The sequence below is a fragment of the Macrobrachium nipponense genome, chromosome 1, assembly GCF_015104395.2.
Source record: "Macrobrachium nipponense isolate FS-2020 chromosome 1, ASM1510439v2, whole genome shotgun sequence".
NCBI classification, from domain to species: Eukaryota; Metazoa; Arthropoda; class Malacostraca; order Decapoda; family Palaemonidae; genus Macrobrachium; species Macrobrachium nipponense.
Window position 1 is genome coordinate 120244666 of NC_087200.1, and position 17999 is coordinate 120262664.

The 17999-nt window shown below is 37.3% G+C and overlaps 1 protein-coding gene across 1 annotated transcript in view; it reads right to left on the reverse strand.

Annotated features, from left to right (window-relative positions):
• LOC135218923 (uncharacterized) overlaps window positions 1–17999 on the reverse strand; it is a 40258-nt gene that overhangs the window by 1761 nt on the left and 20498 nt on the right. The window contains exons 6-16 of the mRNA XM_064255365.1: window positions 17621–17865; window positions 17326–17386; window positions 11347–11473; window positions 10358–10485; window positions 9455–9656; window positions 8603–8745; window positions 8111–8223; window positions 7339–7395; window positions 5309–5514; window positions 4908–5044; window positions 4613–4704 (exon numbers count right to left, since the gene is read on the reverse strand). Coding sequence (XP_064111435.1) covers window positions 4613–4704; window positions 4908–5044; window positions 5309–5514; window positions 7339–7395; window positions 8111–8223; window positions 8603–8745; window positions 9455–9656; window positions 10358–10485; window positions 11347–11473; window positions 17326–17386; window positions 17621–17865 — 1511 coding nt within the window. The remainder of the gene's footprint in view (window positions 1–4612; window positions 4705–4907; window positions 5045–5308; window positions 5515–7338; window positions 7396–8110; window positions 8224–8602; window positions 8746–9454; window positions 9657–10357; window positions 10486–11346; window positions 11474–17325; window positions 17387–17620; window positions 17866–17999) is intronic.

The window sequence follows — 17999 nt, forward strand, 5'->3', positions numbered from 1 at the left end:
ATAAACGAACTGGAAAATAGGAGTTTCTAAGGCTTAATAGTAATTGCAAGAGTTATGCGGACAATTAATTAAAATGATCAATAATGGTCGAGCTGTAATATCTCATTCGTAACAATGTGTGCGTTTGTGAAGAAATGCCAGCGTACTCCAGGACACATACACTTACATATTCAAATTTAATTACCCATTATCTTGATTATCTAATCTCTTAGATGTGTAGACAGCGTAACGACTGTTTTAACAACTAAAGTATCAACAAAGGTTTACGTTGGAAATTAGAATTATCAATCAAACTGACGTTCATACGCTTCAAATAAATAGAGAATATAAAATTTATGCCAAAGGCCAAGCGCTGGAACCTATGAAGTCATTCAGAGCTGAAACTGAAATTGACAGTAAAAAGGCTTGAATGTGTAACCAGAGGAAAACCTCGCAGTTGCACTGTGAGTCAAGTGTTAGAGGGGGTGGAAAGTAAGCTGGAATAAAGGGATTATGAACGGAGACACTGTAGTAGGAATGGTAGTGGTTGCAGCTAGGGGCCAAAGCGACGCTGTAAAGTGCACTGCACGAGGGACACTGACGGTACTAACCCCTCACCCAGATATAGTCGTGCCCCTACCCTCCTACGGGCGATACGCTTAAAAGGATGTTTAGTTACTTGAAAGAGCCCTGCGTCCTTACTGCTGCCTGGCTTTCTCTTTTTGTGCGCATGCATTCTTTTAAGAAAAGTACTTTGGAAATAAATCCATTTCCTCTAACCCCTCATTTCTTTTCTTTTAAGTCTGATGATAAGCCGCCTTCTTGCGGCAAAACAAATATCGAAATTTTAAAAATCATGGGTGGAATATTTTTTAAGAATGGACATTTCTGGCATATGTATTTTATTTTCACCTTTTTTTTTTCATACAATTGAAGAATGTTAATAAGGTGACTCTATTTGCTGGGTAATTATTTTGACTTGTATTCCCAGAAAAGTACATATGAAAAATTGAAAATGTTTTCACTAAACTAAACATCTTTCAGCATTATATTTTCCGGATTAACTTACAAATAGCCGATTATGCGTAAAAACAGTGCTAAAAAGGCTAAAAAATATATATTACTGTTGGCTGGATTATAAGATTATTAGTAGTTGCACTAGCAAACCATTAACAACGCTACCAGTGTATGATATATTATTTTTCCACATTGGCAACAGATCTTGTGCCATGTAAGTGCGTTCGCTATACTATAAACCATGTAATAGTACAGAGATGGCTTCTCCAAGCATGGATTACAAAAAGGGGAAACTATTAAACATACAAGATACTTTGCATCATACCCTTATTAGTGACACTAACCACTTTTATGTAAATAGTCAATATATTTCATATTTATTTTGCATACATTGGCAATGCTTCTTTTATACTTAATGGTATGATAGACTTCAAAGCAAGGAATGATAGGTACTGAGTGGTGGCTTCTTGACACGCTGGTTGAATATTTATATAATTTGTTTCCTTGTGCATTGCCCTTTGCCTCTCATTTTTGGTAATTCTTTTACAGGCAAGAACACATTATACATTAGGTTTGTAAGATTTCAAGACATATAGTGCCAGAATATGCATCTCGATTAGTGTGCTTCAATAGTGTTTGAAAATCAATCACGTCTTCTGAGATACTCTTCTAAAAAGAAGTAAATTACCTCTTCCCTGTGTTTTTTTATATTAGTTACTTTCTAATACTAAATGTCACAGTACATTTCCATTAAAAATGTTGTTTCAGTTTTAAAATTATATATGTCCTTTACAAATACTGCTCTGAAACCTGTTGTGCCTAATATAAAGCTATGGTGACTAGACCTTCAGTGGTATGTATGTGATATAACCCCATTGCAATTGCTAAAAGCTTTTATGTCTATGGAAATTAAACGTGTCTGTGATGATATCTTGATCTTTTAGGTAAAGGCTGTTCACTTGCTATCAGAGTAGAAGTATTTATGTGATTGTTTTGCAATTTGATCATGCACTTCCTCTGTAAAAAAAAAAAAAAAAAAAAAAAAAAACTAAAAGCAAGGCAATCATATGGGGTGAAGTTTTTAGACCCAGTTACCTTATGAGAACCAGTATAATCACTTACTATATCATCATACTTTTTAATCTATTACGATGGGATTTAACTTTATGCATCATCGCTATCATCATCCTCATTTACTACCAAGTTAAAATCAACAAATCCTTATGCAGATTCTGAATAGAAAATGAGAAATATTTAATTAATTTCTTCAAGTGAAACATTTTAAGGAGCTACGCCATCAAAAGCCTTTAAACAAGTTGTATGTTATGTGATAGACTTCAAGATCAGAATAAAGATAAAGTCAAGGGTATACAGTCAGCTGATGACTGTAAACAAATAGCCAAGCTTGTCCTCGGTAAAATAAATACCCTTGCCGAGTTTTATGCTAATCCAAAATCGGTAAAACGACTTTAGTTGCCCGGTCGGGCGGCCTGATTCCCGCCAGTCGCCGACCGGGACAGGTCACCGCCTTTTTGGGGGATCCAAAGTTAGGTTAGGTAGGTAAGATCTGGTTCAGTCAGGACCTGACATCACAGGAAAGGTTATGTCCATTTATACTGAGGAACCTGTCCGGGTCGACGACTGAATCAGGCCGGGAACTACAGTAAGTTTGTTGATATAAAACAGGAATCATACTTTCAGGGTCAATATCACATAACTCAGAAGCCTGTCGTTCGGTAGGCTGCACCACTACAGCTGACAAATGTAAACCGCCCTACTGGGTAACGACGATTACTTGTGAAGATTAACCTACCCTATAAAGAAATAGTTCTGTTTGAAAAAATGTATCTTGACATCATAAAACATGATTACATATCATTACTCTAACTTTAAATATCACGGAAATACCAAAAACCTACCAAATTATGTTGTTGATATAGACAAGTTTTCAGACGTGACCCTTGTTAGTTATAGCCGTAACATTTCACAAGATTGTCACTAGATGGCTGCAGACTGCAGTGGACAGCCTACTACAAGGGTCACGCATTTTACATAATGTAGTGCGGAGTAGTCATTTTTCGCATTGAAGTATAAGGAACGCTGGCTCCACTAATTTTGTCCATCGTAGTGAAATATGTAAGCATGGGCTCTTACACAGTGCAAGCTCCGAGTTGTGGAGGTAAGGTTCTGAAGTAAATGAGAGGCCTGGCGGCTGGTCTGGCATCTGGAGCGAACTTCTAGAATGACATCAACCAATGGAGAACTAGCTATTTGAGAAGAAACCTACTGCTGGGATTTTAAGTTAAATATGTTAGCTGAAATGAAATGCAATTGAGTCTGAAGTGGGCGTTTTGTTCAGTTATCAGTCTTGTCTTCCGACTGGTCGACCATTCGCTATGAATCAAACGACGAAATAACAACTGATAATGAACATCATCTACACCAGGGTTGTCGAACTCATGGCCCGCGGAATGGTCTTCAGTGGCCCGCGAAGTGCCAAGAGACTTTTCAACTCGAACTACTGTAACAGTTAGAACTGAGGAAAATTAAACTGAGGAAAATTAAACTAAAGTTTCTAAACTGTTAAAACGAGACATAATAAATTTTACCTTTCATTCATATGACAATAATTTATTGATTTATCTAATATTATAATTGCTGCCAATAAGGCTCTTTCATTGTAAATCTTAATAAATGAGTCATAAGGAATAAGGAATAAGTAATTACCAAATCTTTGATGGCCCTCGAGACCATAACCAAGTGCATAATTGGCCCTCGAAAGATTTGAGTTTGACACCCCTGATCTACACGGTTCTTTCTTCCTGCATCTGGTAACTGAAGAACCGTCACCCGTGCTCACCTGCACAATGAAGTCATGTTTAATCTATTATCTAGACCTGCCGCCCAACTCTTACAGAGATGGGCAGAGGCAGCATTTATTCGAAGTTAGTAAATATTCTACTTACGAATTTTGAAAATTTAGTAGTATTCGATTTACCACATCAGACCATTCAAAAATCAGATAAGAAACTGAACACAATTGAAACGGCGATTGTATTCATCTTTGCTAGACTAATAGAGGGTCTCATACTATGTACAATAATAATATGATAATGCTAATAGGTCCCTAGGAATAAACTCTGACGTCAAATGTCCCTTGAGACAAGAGTAAAAATTAGGCTGCTTCAATTTAATTCAGTTGCAACTGTCTTTCAGGGTCGCTATCTTTATAGCTTACGGTCCTCACGAACAATAGAACAATATTGATATAATTTTTAATCATTCGTGAACTCTCTAAATTATTTGATGACGGTGTTATGGTCTCCTATTTTAATTCCCCTTTCTCACAAAATTAGGTTCCTCAGTCTACATTCAGTGCACGCAGTTTGTGAAAATCAGATTGTCGATAAATCTTTAAAAACAAATAAATAAATAAATAAATAAATAAATAAATAAATAAATAAATAAATAAATAAATAAATAAATTAATTAATTAATTAATATCACGAACCCTTTAAACTTACTTTCCCTTCACAATTTTGCATTTTGAATAGTGCCCATGGTTTTATTTAACTGACGTGGCAATAATTTCTTATAGAAACCTAATAACACTCACCGACTATTTGACTAGGAGTTGTCACCACATCGCGCTTATAAAGTGTGGATACTGAGTGCCCAAAGAATAAGTGTCCCACGGAAACGTTGTCCCTAAAGAAATAGAAGTGAAGCAATGACGTTAGTAGACAATATTTCTGTACATTATACCAGGCTTTAATTATCAAAATCTCTAAAAGCAATTAGCACCATCCAAACTACCTAAGATTTGTGAACACATAAAGAAACTGTGTTGACAAAGATTATTCAGGAATTCGAATTTCAGAGTTAATGTAAGACAAATTAAAATCACTTACTGGATATATGTAAGCAGAAACTGCAAAATATCTGGAAAATCAGTTAACGCCTTCTCCAGTTCCTCAGTGTCTGTGATCATACAGATCCTGTCTACTGTTTCTTTTGATAACTCGGTTCGGTTGCTTTGGCTGCGTTCCTTCGAAAGAAAGACAAATGGCAATCGAATTATTTATACTGTTTGTTATCATAAGAATTCAGTTGTACTAATGCGTTTATCGTCTCTCTCCCAGGTGTGACAGTAGACACAGCGCTAAGGGACAAAATTCTGTTTAATGCAAAAATACGGGTGCTGATATTGTCTTGCTATTCTAACAGCGATAGTCAGACAAGCACATGCACACTCACGCACACACTGAAGGGATTTAAGGCATCCTGCTGTTTATTAAAAACCCCTTTTTACCTGTCCAAAGTGCAGCTCAATTCTTCCTTCCCTGCAGAGCTTTCCCATGAGAGGAAGGAGGAATCTGAGCCCCAACCAGCTTTTCATGAGGTTTCTGTTGGGGAAATCTGCATAGCTGGGAGTAGCGATGTACCAAGTCTTGTTACATCTGGGCAGACAGACGAAATCCAGGAGGTTCTGTTGCGCTGGGTCTGCGTCCCATTTATCTGTCGGGAAAGACCATAAGAATGGAACGTTTAATCATGGTTTCTCCGTGGGGGACTAGAGCCGTCGGTGCACCATACGCGGGGCGCTGTAGGCATTAATTGAAGGTCTTTGCTTCATCCCTTCGGCCCCTAGTTGCAACCCCTTTCATTCTTTTTTACTGTACCTCCTTTCATATTCTTTCTTTCATCTTACTTTCCACCATCTCCTAACAATTGTTTCATAGTGCAATTGTGAAGTTTTCTTCCTGTTACACCTTTAAAAACTTTTTACTGTCAATTTCCTTTTCAGTGCTGAAGGAGCACTTAGGTCCCAAAGCTTGGCCATTGGCCTAAAGTTTGTATTCCCCTTCCTTACTAATTATGGTTTTGAAACTGTTTTCCACGAAATCCTACATTCTGCTTTCTTGAATATAAGAGCCCGTCACCCTTGATAGGCATCTTACCAATGGACCCGATTAGGTGCTTGAATATTGCAATGTTATTCGATCTTTCTTTTCTTCCAGTATCCGAAAGAAATTCTGTGACTCATCGGTGGAAATTATTAATAACCACAAATATCATAAAACCTAACCTTTCATCGCCAATAGGGAACAGATTGTAAAAGAAGTTGTGGCTCGTACGTAAATGAACTTCAACAAAAACCAAGATGACCACAAAAATGATGAACAGAGAATTGTACCTAGTTAAGTAAGGAAACAAATCAATATAGGAGAGAGAGAGAGAGAGACTATTTGAACAACTTAGTAATTATCTCATAATACTAAATAAATGAACGCTGGCATGCTTTGCTGTTAACTTTACTCACGGCAAATTAAGGAACCATTAAAGACTCTTGGCCTTTTATAGAAATCGATCGACGTTACATGAATAATGAATACAATGATGGCATTGTTGACAGACGAATGGCAACTAGGGACTTAGCAAAACGGTTCTCCGTTAACATAAAATGTATAGAAGGCGTTGACGGGTTAAGGCCGCCTGAATGATTAGTGCAGCAGCTTGGTCAAACTATACAAACAAAGGAGGGGTGGGCTCATACATATTGGTTCTAAGTACAAACAAGTAAAAGCTGCGCCGAAGTTTCGTCGGTGCAATAGAGTCTACTGTAAAGCGTATAATGCTGTATGAAACTCTCAGCCACGGCCATGAAGCTCTCAGCCGCGGCCCATGAAATTCAGCCACGGCCCGCCGGTGGCCTGTGTTGTTGGCACCCATAGCGGTCCTAGCACACGATCATGACTGACGTTAACCTTAAATAAAATAAAAAGTACTGAGGCTAGAGGGCTGCAATTTGGTATACTTGATGAATGGAGGATGGATGATCAACAAACCAATTTGCAGCCCTCTAGCCGCACTCGTTTTTAAGCTCTGAGGGCATACAGCAAAAGTGCAGATGAACAGACTAATAGCCATCTCAACAGTTTTACAGAACACTAAAACCTGAATTTGAAAGGTATATGTACAGGAGAATCGATAACATCGTATACCTCTCTTGATGGTTCAGTACTGGGTCAACGAGTAACTGCTGTCATTGTTTCCCAGTCAAGAGACAGTTCGAATTCCACTAATGACGATTCTAATTCATAAGAGGGCTTATGAATTAGAGTCTCTCTTGGGTGTGAGGTATTCTAGAGGTATAGTGAATTGGATATTAAACAATATTTGTTAATGAATAAGTAAGTATTTCCTGGTATTTTAAGACAAGATGGCTAACGTTTTAATGATAGAATTCTTTATTCTTGGCAAAGCTAAGGGGGCTAGTTTTCCTTTCATTTTAATGACATCATTCCATGACTTAAATACTGAAGAAATAGCCGAACTTACCTCTGGATGACGTCATGCAAGAGATTTGTTCCTGCCTGTAACAAATGTCGCCTGGACCTGAAGGGGAAAATGTCTTATTATTAAATATTCAGCATACTGTCGAATCAATGAATATTTCTTGTATATATATATATATATAATATATATATATATATATATATATATATATATATATATATATATATATAATATATAAAGTGCATAAGAGATAAGAGTGCACTTGCGTAGTTAAGAATAATTAGCACTTCACTGGGCATTTTCAAGTTTGTTGCTAAAGCCGGTATTCTTCATAAGACATAATTTAAGACCTAGATATTAGAGGTATTCGTATAAAATGCCATGGATGTAGTAAAATGTCAGAGTATTTATGTATAAAAACATAATTCCGGCGCCGACAATCAGTCGTTGTGGAGAAAGATTATGTGAAGAAACTAACAAATAAATAGTAACGCACCTCCGCTTTCTCAAACTTTCGTCCCCGAAGAGGTTAATGTTAAGATCAGTATTCTCTTGGAGGAGTTACAAGACTCACTGATATTCACTCATAAAAGTTTATACATAATGTAATTCATTCTTACAAATGGTACTGTCATTGGAGTTGAAAAAAAAAAACAAGCAATTATTTGAAACATTGTGACTGATAAAATATCGAGAGAAATAAAACAATGTCAGGAGACTGTTAGCAACGCCTGCAAGCACCAAGGAAGGCTGCAGTCTCACCCAATTTAGTATATCATCAGTTCTTCATCTCTTTACTTGTGGGGCGTCTCACCTGGAGAATGGAAGTCCTTGCAGCCACACGCCGCCAGGATGTAAGCTGTCTGATGTTGAAGGATGCACCCGTTGTGCGTGTAGTGGCCATCGTTCTCCGAACTTCGGTAGCACCTGTTGATCGTAAAGACAAAGGGATTAATGCACGTATATGCACACAAGACCACACACATATATATAAGTAGGCTGTGTGGTCTAAGGCTTCACTGTGCGTCCTGAATTTGTTGGTTCGATGGTTCGTGACCAAGAGCCGACGAATTTCTTATCGACTACAAAAGAAGAAAAAAAAAAAATTTTCCTTCGGTTAACATATGAAAATATATTGGTGCCGAGGTAGAGCGAATTAGATATTAAAGGATATTTGTAGCTCGGTGTATGTATATGAATCACGGTAATGTGATATGACTCATATATGTATATAGTGTGTGTGCTTATGCGTATGTAACTACTGAAAATTGATCTCCAATTCCCACCTAAAATCGCCTCAACTGACCTTCTATCCTGGGGGCGTAAGGCCAAAGCAGCGGGGGTGGTGAACGTTGAATGAGCACTGAGGGACACGAAAGACTCTCTTCCCGGCGTCAGGACGATCGTGTCCTCCGGGAGTCCCGGCTGCCTCGGCTCCTGAAGGTGCAACTGAAAAGAAGATTAAAAGATCCCTGATCCTCTTTTCCTACCGAGAGCAGCGCCAATGTGCAGTCAGTGTTTAGCCTCGCTGTAGAACTTCTCAGTTCCAGAGGTCCTTTATTCCTCATACCGTTGGTCTGTGGAACGGTCCCCCTGAGGTTGCTGTGTCGTAGAGAACCTCAAAGGTTCAAGCGAAGATTCAATGCATTACTACCCTAAAACTAATCACTTTCTAGTTTAGTAATTGATCTATAGTTACGTATATCTTTTTCTTTGTTAAAAGTCGAAACCGTTCAGGACCTACAACCCGTTTCTTTGTTTCACTTGTGGTAATGTGTGATTATTTATAATATATATATATATATATATATATATATATATATATATATATATATATATAAATACACATATATATATATATACATATATATATATATATATATATATATATATATATATATATATATATATATATATATATATATATATATATATATATATATATATATATATATATATATATATATATTTATATATATATATATATATATATATATATATATATATATTAATATATATATATATATATATATGTGTGTGTGTGTGTGTGTGTGTGTGTGTGTGTGTGTATTCCTCAGCTGCTTGAATCTCCATTTGCACCCCATAGAACCCTGTTGTGTGCGAGATTGATAAAAGGGCCTTGGTATGTGCCACTCACCTGGAACCCCGTCGAATGGAATGTACTGTAAGAATAATCCTCGGTCTGGGCGTCTAGAACCACCGTAAGTCCCCTTTTCAGACCGTCGGTCAGGGCCGAGACGCTCGATTGGTCTTGTCTGGACTTATTTGCCGGGTTTTGCTGGCCACTTCCCTTCGACTCTACCTCTCTGGGACAGCCATGGGAGGCGTTCAGATTCCATCTGAAAACAGTTACACAACGAGACGCTCAAGATTAAGTGTTCCCATATTTTGTATTCTAACATTAGAGAATAATTTCTTACCATGACGTTTCTAGAATAATGGAAAATGGATCTCACGAGACCTTTTCCTGAAATATTCTGTAAAGCGATGTTGTATATAATAAAAATTGTTATTAGTTAAGTTTCATTTTCGAATTCACTTGATTTTACGCACCTTTTTTGAATGTAGAATCGAGAAAGGGTATCACAATACCTTTGTGCCCACAGAATACCGGGAAAAATATGCCATTTGAGGTATAGGCTTTTAATAATAATAATAAAAAAGAAATTTATAAAACAAGATGATAGCAGTGCTTGCACAAACAATATTTCATATTCAATCAAGTAGCAAAGTTGAATCAGTTATCAATGGTATATCTGAAATATGTGAAAATTATTCCGTTGAAATTAATGATCATAAGATCTACAAGCACAGTATTTGACCTAAGAAGATCTTAATGGTACGACCTGTTGACAGTCCCCCTCTTCTGTGCCTAATCTGATTATTCCCAAGGTCTTCCTTTGTCAAAATCTTGTCCCTTCAGTTACATTGAATGAATATACTTGGCAAAATACCATTCTATACAACAGCGCCAAGAAGGTTATTAAGATTCGTATAAAGCTCATTTCCCTTCGTTCATTCATGGCCTAAGTAAACCCACCTCTCAGGCAGTGGGTCGAATACGCAGCAGAAACCAAATTTCGTTGGAATCAGCTGGAAAAGTTGCTTGCAGTCGTGGATTCCTTGCCAGAGGCAGAACAGCACCATGTCCTCGCATTTCTGAGCGCTCTGAAATCAGGTCGAGTGAGGTGAATTAATAACTGCAATAATCCAGGCCACGAGGCAATTATCTGTTTTGGTATGCGAGAATGTGAGATATTACAGAAAATGAAACTGGATATTGGTTGCTGGACGAAAGAGGTGTATCGAACGTTTCAATGAAATACCTGTCGTCATAATCAAGAAATACGGAATATCAGGCGCTAACCCGCTACAGAAAATACGTAATATCTGTTACAGCATTTCTAAGCTTACGTTGGATATCAATAACAGTTGCTAGAGCTCAAGTTCAGTTACACGAATAATTTAAAAGCCAATCGTGAATATTCATTCACTATAATATTAAAAAACCTAACATGAAAAATCCTGATTGAATTAAATGTTTCGTCGTACTTTAGATGTTAACGATAACTGCACCACTGAAGAACTTCAAATGAATGTAATGAAACTGGAACATTATTTGGAAAGGAAGAAGTGGAAAAAAACAAGAACAGGTTGTTTTAGGGTCAGAAGTTTGGAACGTGAATAAAATGGGCGAATTTTTGAGATAAGGAATCATTACAAGGCTATGTCCTTTATAGCAAAATAATTGCTATAAGAATATCAGCTTCCGACAACTAACAGAGAAATCATACTATCAATATTTTTTAATCTTTGAATGTCTCAAATTGACATGCTAGCGGGGACATTATTTGAAATAGAATATGAATAAACATTAATATCTTCGTCAAATTAAGAGGCACAAAATATGTCAAATCAACAAGTATCATTAAAAAATGACAAATGAAACATAAATAACTTGTTCAAATCATGAAAATGATCTTGGACTGTTTCATTCGAGTTGTCAGACGTTAATGAAGCAAACTCGACCTCTTTGATAATGCAGATGATGTCTTTGCTCCCAAGCGTGATGTTCGTGACTGCAGGTTCATCGCCGAAGAGGTTTTCGTAAATCGCTCCTACGATCTCAGCCCACTGACTGTCCGGAAACTCGCGTCTGCAGGCAGATATGGGGTTCATAGTCGTGATTCTTGCTCCAGACATTCTGTCTCTCCCATATATATATATATATCTATATATATATATATAGTATATCTATATATATACATATATATATCTAATATATAATTATATATATATATATATATATATATAATAATATATATTATTATATATATATGTATATATATACATTACAGGAGGATTCACAGCAACAAGTTTGATTATGAGGACGAAATGTATTTGCCAGAATATATACAGAGCATAAAGCTTTCGAAAGCTTTAAGAACTGTGTATATTTTTGCAAATGCATTTTGCCTTTATAATTAAGCTTATTATTCTGGATCATACAGTAGATAACTGAGAAGCACGATATTGTATTTTTATGTTTATGTATATATATCATAATATATATATAGATATATATATATTATATATATATATATGATATATATATATATATATAGACAAGGTGAGCACATTCGTTAGATTATGCCTAGAGATGTTATAAAAATCGTGCGAAAAACGAATCTTATCGATCTAACTTGGTCTTGGCAAACCTTGATCCGAGAGACACTTCAGATTCCAAAAAGATACTCAGGATTGTTTTTCTTTTACTAACCAAACACAAAAGGACAGGCGAACAGTCGCTGATTTTCTGAAGGGATATGGGTTGTCGGTCTCAAGAGTGAAAATTGGAACTGAAGTGAAATGTAAAAATAGATTTATTGATTGTTTAAAAAAATGCAACTGGTTCATTGTCTCCTTGAAAATCCATTAGTTTGATGATCACTTTAGAATCGAATAAACTGCTAATATCTCTGACCAATTCTCTGGGTTAATGGTATGCTTGTGGACGATGAAAACATAACGAAAAAATTCTATCTCTTAGTTTTCAAGATAGCCTATTGTTATGACAGAGAAAATCATTCCTCAGAAACGGTAGGAATCTTATTATATTTTGTAAAAGCATCTCGGAAGAACAAAGGAAGACTTTGTCAAAGTGTCTTGGACACGGGAAGCTAATACGTTTAAGATGATTCTCAAAGCACCTAGCCAGTGACCTGATACCTTGCTTTGCGGACCTAAACGCCTTAAATTACAACGAAGTGCGGAATAATGTCTCATATATACAACTGCACAAGCAATGCTCTCAAAATTTCAAGCAATAAAATCCACCTATTCCTCAAAACTATTTTCTTGCGTTTAAGTAAGCTTTTAAACAGCGCTTTCTATAACTATGCAAGTGTATATAATCAACACACACACACACACACACACACACACATATATATATATATATACATATACATATATATATATATTATATATATATATATATATATATATACAATAAATACATAAATACATACATACATATATATATATATATATATATATATATATATATATATATATATACATACATAACATACATATACATATATATATATAAATATATATATATATATATATATATATATATATAATATATATATTATACTATACATATATATATATATATATATATATATATATATATATATATACATACATATATATATACATGGCACCGGCTTCTACGAGCACTTGAGCAGAAAGTTTCATATCTAATATCCAGTTTTCGAATGGCGCTATCTGGTAGGCGCAAATCCACGAGGAGCATACGTCGTACAATGTCAAATCACAAGGTTTAGCTTATTTATTTATTTATTTATTTTTTTTTAACTGGGACTCATATTGCTGCCAGCGACGACGTAATTTGTGAGTCGTACACAAAACTTTCTTCGTTAATTAGTCGGTATAAACATATTTCTTGTCCTAAAGAAAGCCAGTATGTTCAGAAAATACAAACTGTTGTCCTGCTGATATATAAATACGTCAATAATGTAGACGTTTGATGCTCATGCATCATATGAATACAATAAATAGGCCAATAAATGAAACAAAATTGTAATGAATAGGACTATAATAACATTTTCCTATCGGAAAGGATTTGGACAAATTCGCCTCACTCTGAAACAAACACGATGATAATGGGATATTTAGCAACAGTGTATAGTAACTTACCTTTTGTGTACTACATTCGTCTGTCAATGTTTTCCTATGGGAACTTACGTTCATTCTGAAAAGGCATGGATAAATGGGGCAGCCAATGTCTACAATAATATTAGTCGAATAAGTCTACTGTTGACACTCAAATAAGTTACCTATTCCTTCTCATAAAACACACAAGATCAAACGTTAACATAAGTAAGATTAATGAGCGTTATCAATCGTCTGTCTAAGCCTTATCCGGAGACACGTTTTCTTTATTCAGGAAAATTGCTCGGATGAGGAATACAACGGACTAGATTCCTACCCCTTTCCTAAAAAACTACGTTATCTATACTAGTCATATACCCACATATTATCATTTTCGGCTGACGTCATAATCATACAAGGAAGAAGAGTATTAACTTCACATCGACTGAGTGAAAATACAACAGATTATTTGGGATTTTGAATAAGTCTGATAAGAAGCTTCAATTGTCGTCTATAAGCCTATATCTACTATCTGTGGCACGCATATCCATGATTTTTTTTAGGTTTACTGTAAGTTTTAACGTATTTTACCTGCTTAAATATGTATGTTATTTAATATGTAGCACCATGAGACTATAGCGAATGATAACGAATAATTTTAGTGCTTTTATGTGGTCTTGTTTATCAGACATAAGTATTTCGGATTTTAACGGATCTCTTGTCACATCAAATTCAACAGAATAGAATATAGGCCATAGTCCAAGCGCTGGAGCCTATGAAGTCATTCAGCGCTAACAGGGGAAGTGACAGTAAAAAGTTCTGCAAGCCATGACAGGAGAAAAATCTGTTGCACTATGAAACAATTGTTAAGAGTGGGTGCAAAGAACCCTTAGTCATGCTACAGCGCCGCATGAGGTGTACAGACGGAACTTACCCCCTTACAGGAATATCCTATTAATGTCTAGCACGTGGAATGAATACCTGTTTGACATTTGACTGCTGCGATATCTGAGAAGCACTGCGATGCTGAGATATGTCCAAAAGTTACAGCGGAACGTCTGGTTAAATATCAAGACAAATCAACATGTTGCTTAACATTTACAGAGATATTTTATTAAAATCTATTTAATTTTACGGGATACATTCATTCTTCATATTAGTGTTTCTAGAAGTGATTTCACAAACAAGCACATACAAGAACACAAGCGTAGCTACACACATATGTACTATATATATATATATATATATATATATATATATATATATATATATATATATATATGTGTGTGTGTGTGTGTGTGTGTGTGTGTGTGTGTGTACATAAATATATATGTAAATATACATATATGTATATGCATATATATATAAAACACGGTCACATCTGGAGCAAAAGTCATAGGAAACTGCGTGGCTTAAACTTAGCATAAGAAAAGGTAAGACGTTAGAATTAATGATGTAAAATTACTACGCGTTAGATGCTCTAATTTTGGACGGTGTGACTCACACCGTCCCAAATTAGGCCATCTACCGTGAGAGTAGGTAGGATGATCAGATTTAAGGCAAATAATTAACAGCATGGATAATGAAGTAATCGAACGACAGTGCTGGGGATCAATACTGTGATCGAGAGAAATAGATTTTAAGGAAACATGTTTTTATCCAATAATTTAAGACCAAACCTAGGAAAATATTCAAGGCATGGAGGATGCAAGAATAATTCCATTAAATCAGGATAGACATGTTTTTCTAATTTCTGAGAGACTTTCTCAAATACCAATATACTTTTCTTCCTCTACCTATTGGAACCCATTCGGAACAACTTTTGAAACAGAGAAAGACCCTAAAAAGAGTACTTAATTTGGCCGGAGAACGGCATAATATATTAAAAATGAGATGAAGTCCGAGCAAGAATCTGACAATGCAAAGATCATGAAAATATTTATTTGTGCATCTGATAGTATTAATGGAAAGAAAATTAAAACGGCCAGAAAGCCCGTAAAGATTGTATGCAGAAACTTCTTTTTTTCCCTTTTATCCTCATCATAGAAAAAAAAAGAGAAAAATCTGATCTCACGTAACCTAGCGCCAACCTTTTGCTTATATGTACTTCCGAGGTCTTTGAATTTTTTGACAGGCTCTATCTGGCAACTCAACGACGCGCTGGAATCGGAGCGGGATCTAACTTACCACCGAGATCTCACCCATAACTGAGGAAATTGACCTGGGTCATTCTCACTCACCCTCAGATTTTATTCTCAGCAGGACGTGATTTGTCTACCTTCTCAACCAGACTGAGACAAAAGAAGATGCATCAAGACCAACGATTAATTACGAGGGATATAGGAACCCGAGAGAGGACGGCAATCTCCCGATAACCTGCAGTTTGGAGTCTTGAGTCGAGCAAGGTATTCTATATACCTTGGAGTCTAGTGCAAGGCACTAGAGATGATTATACCAGGTAAGAGTTTTGTCAGATTCCATCGGCCTCCCTCTCTCAGCCCTTTGTTTCAATCCTTGAGTGCTTTATCTCTCGTTCTCCAACACTACTTTGTGAAAGAGGGGTTACGTTACTCTAGAGATTAGCTAGTGCCACGGGGAAGGTTGAAATGAAATAACTATACTCGGTTATTTTACATCTGTCCACCCGCCTGTGGTGTTTGCATATGGTAACACTGCGTCCCGGGCTTTAGATAGTTACATTTCGAATATTAATGGTGTAATTCGCATACAGTAAATTATTAAAACACTTTTCAGTTGCAAATGTACACCCAGATATCCTTTTATTTACCTAAAACGTACACATAGCATAACTATTTAAAGCCCGGGAAAGCCCGAGACACAGTGTTACCATACGAAAACACTACAGGCGGATGGACAGATGGAAAAAAACAGAGTATAGGTCTAGTCATTAACGGATTATTTTCCCCCCAGACCAGAAATGCCAATCTCCCCAATGCTTTAAAGGTGGGGGTAAAAATGGCTGCTGTTTAAGTTTTAGGTAAATAAAAGGATATCTGGGTGTACATTTGCAACTGAAAAGTGTTTTAATAATTTACTGAATGCGAATTACACCGTTAATATTCAAAGTAGGATATTATTCAAACCCCGGGACGCAGTGTTACCATGCACAAACACCACAAGCGCATGGACAGATGGAAAAAACAGAGTTTAGTGTATAGGGTAAGAAGGGCAGGTCGCAGGGGTTATATAGGCTTCTTGGTGGGCTTTAGGTACTCCTAGCTTTAGACCACTTTTCCCACAAATCTGCTGGCTGTGTTTTTGCATCTTTCCAGACAATGCCGTAGGCAGTGTGTGATCCCAGGCCTCTTGGAAATGCTCTGATTCGTCCTCAGTCTATGCCAGCTTCTGTTATCGGGTAGATGTGCTCGCCTCTGACTTGAAGTCAGCCCCTTTATTTCGTCGTCGCTGGTTGGAGCCCTCCTCAGGCATCACGGTACATGTGCAAGCCACTAAGGACTACAGGTATGTCTCGAAAGTGGAAAATCCAACCAGTCCTATTCCTTCAAGATGAATCTTGCTATTTCCATTTTCAAATTTCCCTTTTATAACTCCTCTACTGAACGTCCTTTGTCCACCATCGTAGCATGTGCTACCCCTGTGACTTGTCCAAGATTATGTCTTCATTGAACATTTCATTTAAGCACTAGAGTTCCTCCTCTTGTGTGTGATTAAAGATAAACACCCTCGATAGTGATTAGCTGAGATATTATGCAAGAAGTCTTTAGTTTATGTTGTGTGTAATTTGGGAATTAATTTTCAGATTGCAGAGTCCATGCTCCGTCTCCTCGCAAGCGCTTGTATTACCTGAATTCATAAATTTGGAAACCAGCATTGCAGTAGATGTTGATTTCAGCAAGTTTTTCCACTTTGTGAAAGATAAGAGTGTTCCAGACAGTACATGTCCTCCCCCACATGGCATACCTGCCTTGCCTTTTTCTCAGGCCATTCAATGTTGCTTGTAAATAAATGTAAATTAGATTAATCCACTGAGTTTTCAATGGTGACCTTGTATTCCCTTTAACAATTACCGAAGGTAAGTCTTAAGCGCTCCATTTTCCCATATTTCCTCATTTTTTTTCCCTTACATTTTTTCCCGTACGTGGTAGGCCTCGCCCGCCCATCCCAGGACACGTGGAGGGCCACGCCCGCCCGTCCTGGGACGCGTGAAGGGCCCTGCCAGCCTGTCCCGAGACGTGTGGCAGGCCCCGCCCACCGTCCCGGGAAGCGTGGCGGGCCTGCCCGCCCGTTCCGGAACGCGTGGTGGGCCCCGCCGACCTGTCCCGGAACATGTGGCGGCCCTTGCCCGCCTGTACCGGGATGCATGGCGGGCCCCGCCCGCCCATCCTGGGACATGTGGCGGGCCTCGTCCGTCCGTCCCGGGACATGTGGTGGGCCCCGCCCGCCCGTCCCGGGACACGTAGCGGGCCCCACCCGCCTGTCCCTAGACACGTGGTGGGCATCGCCCGCCCGTCCCGGGA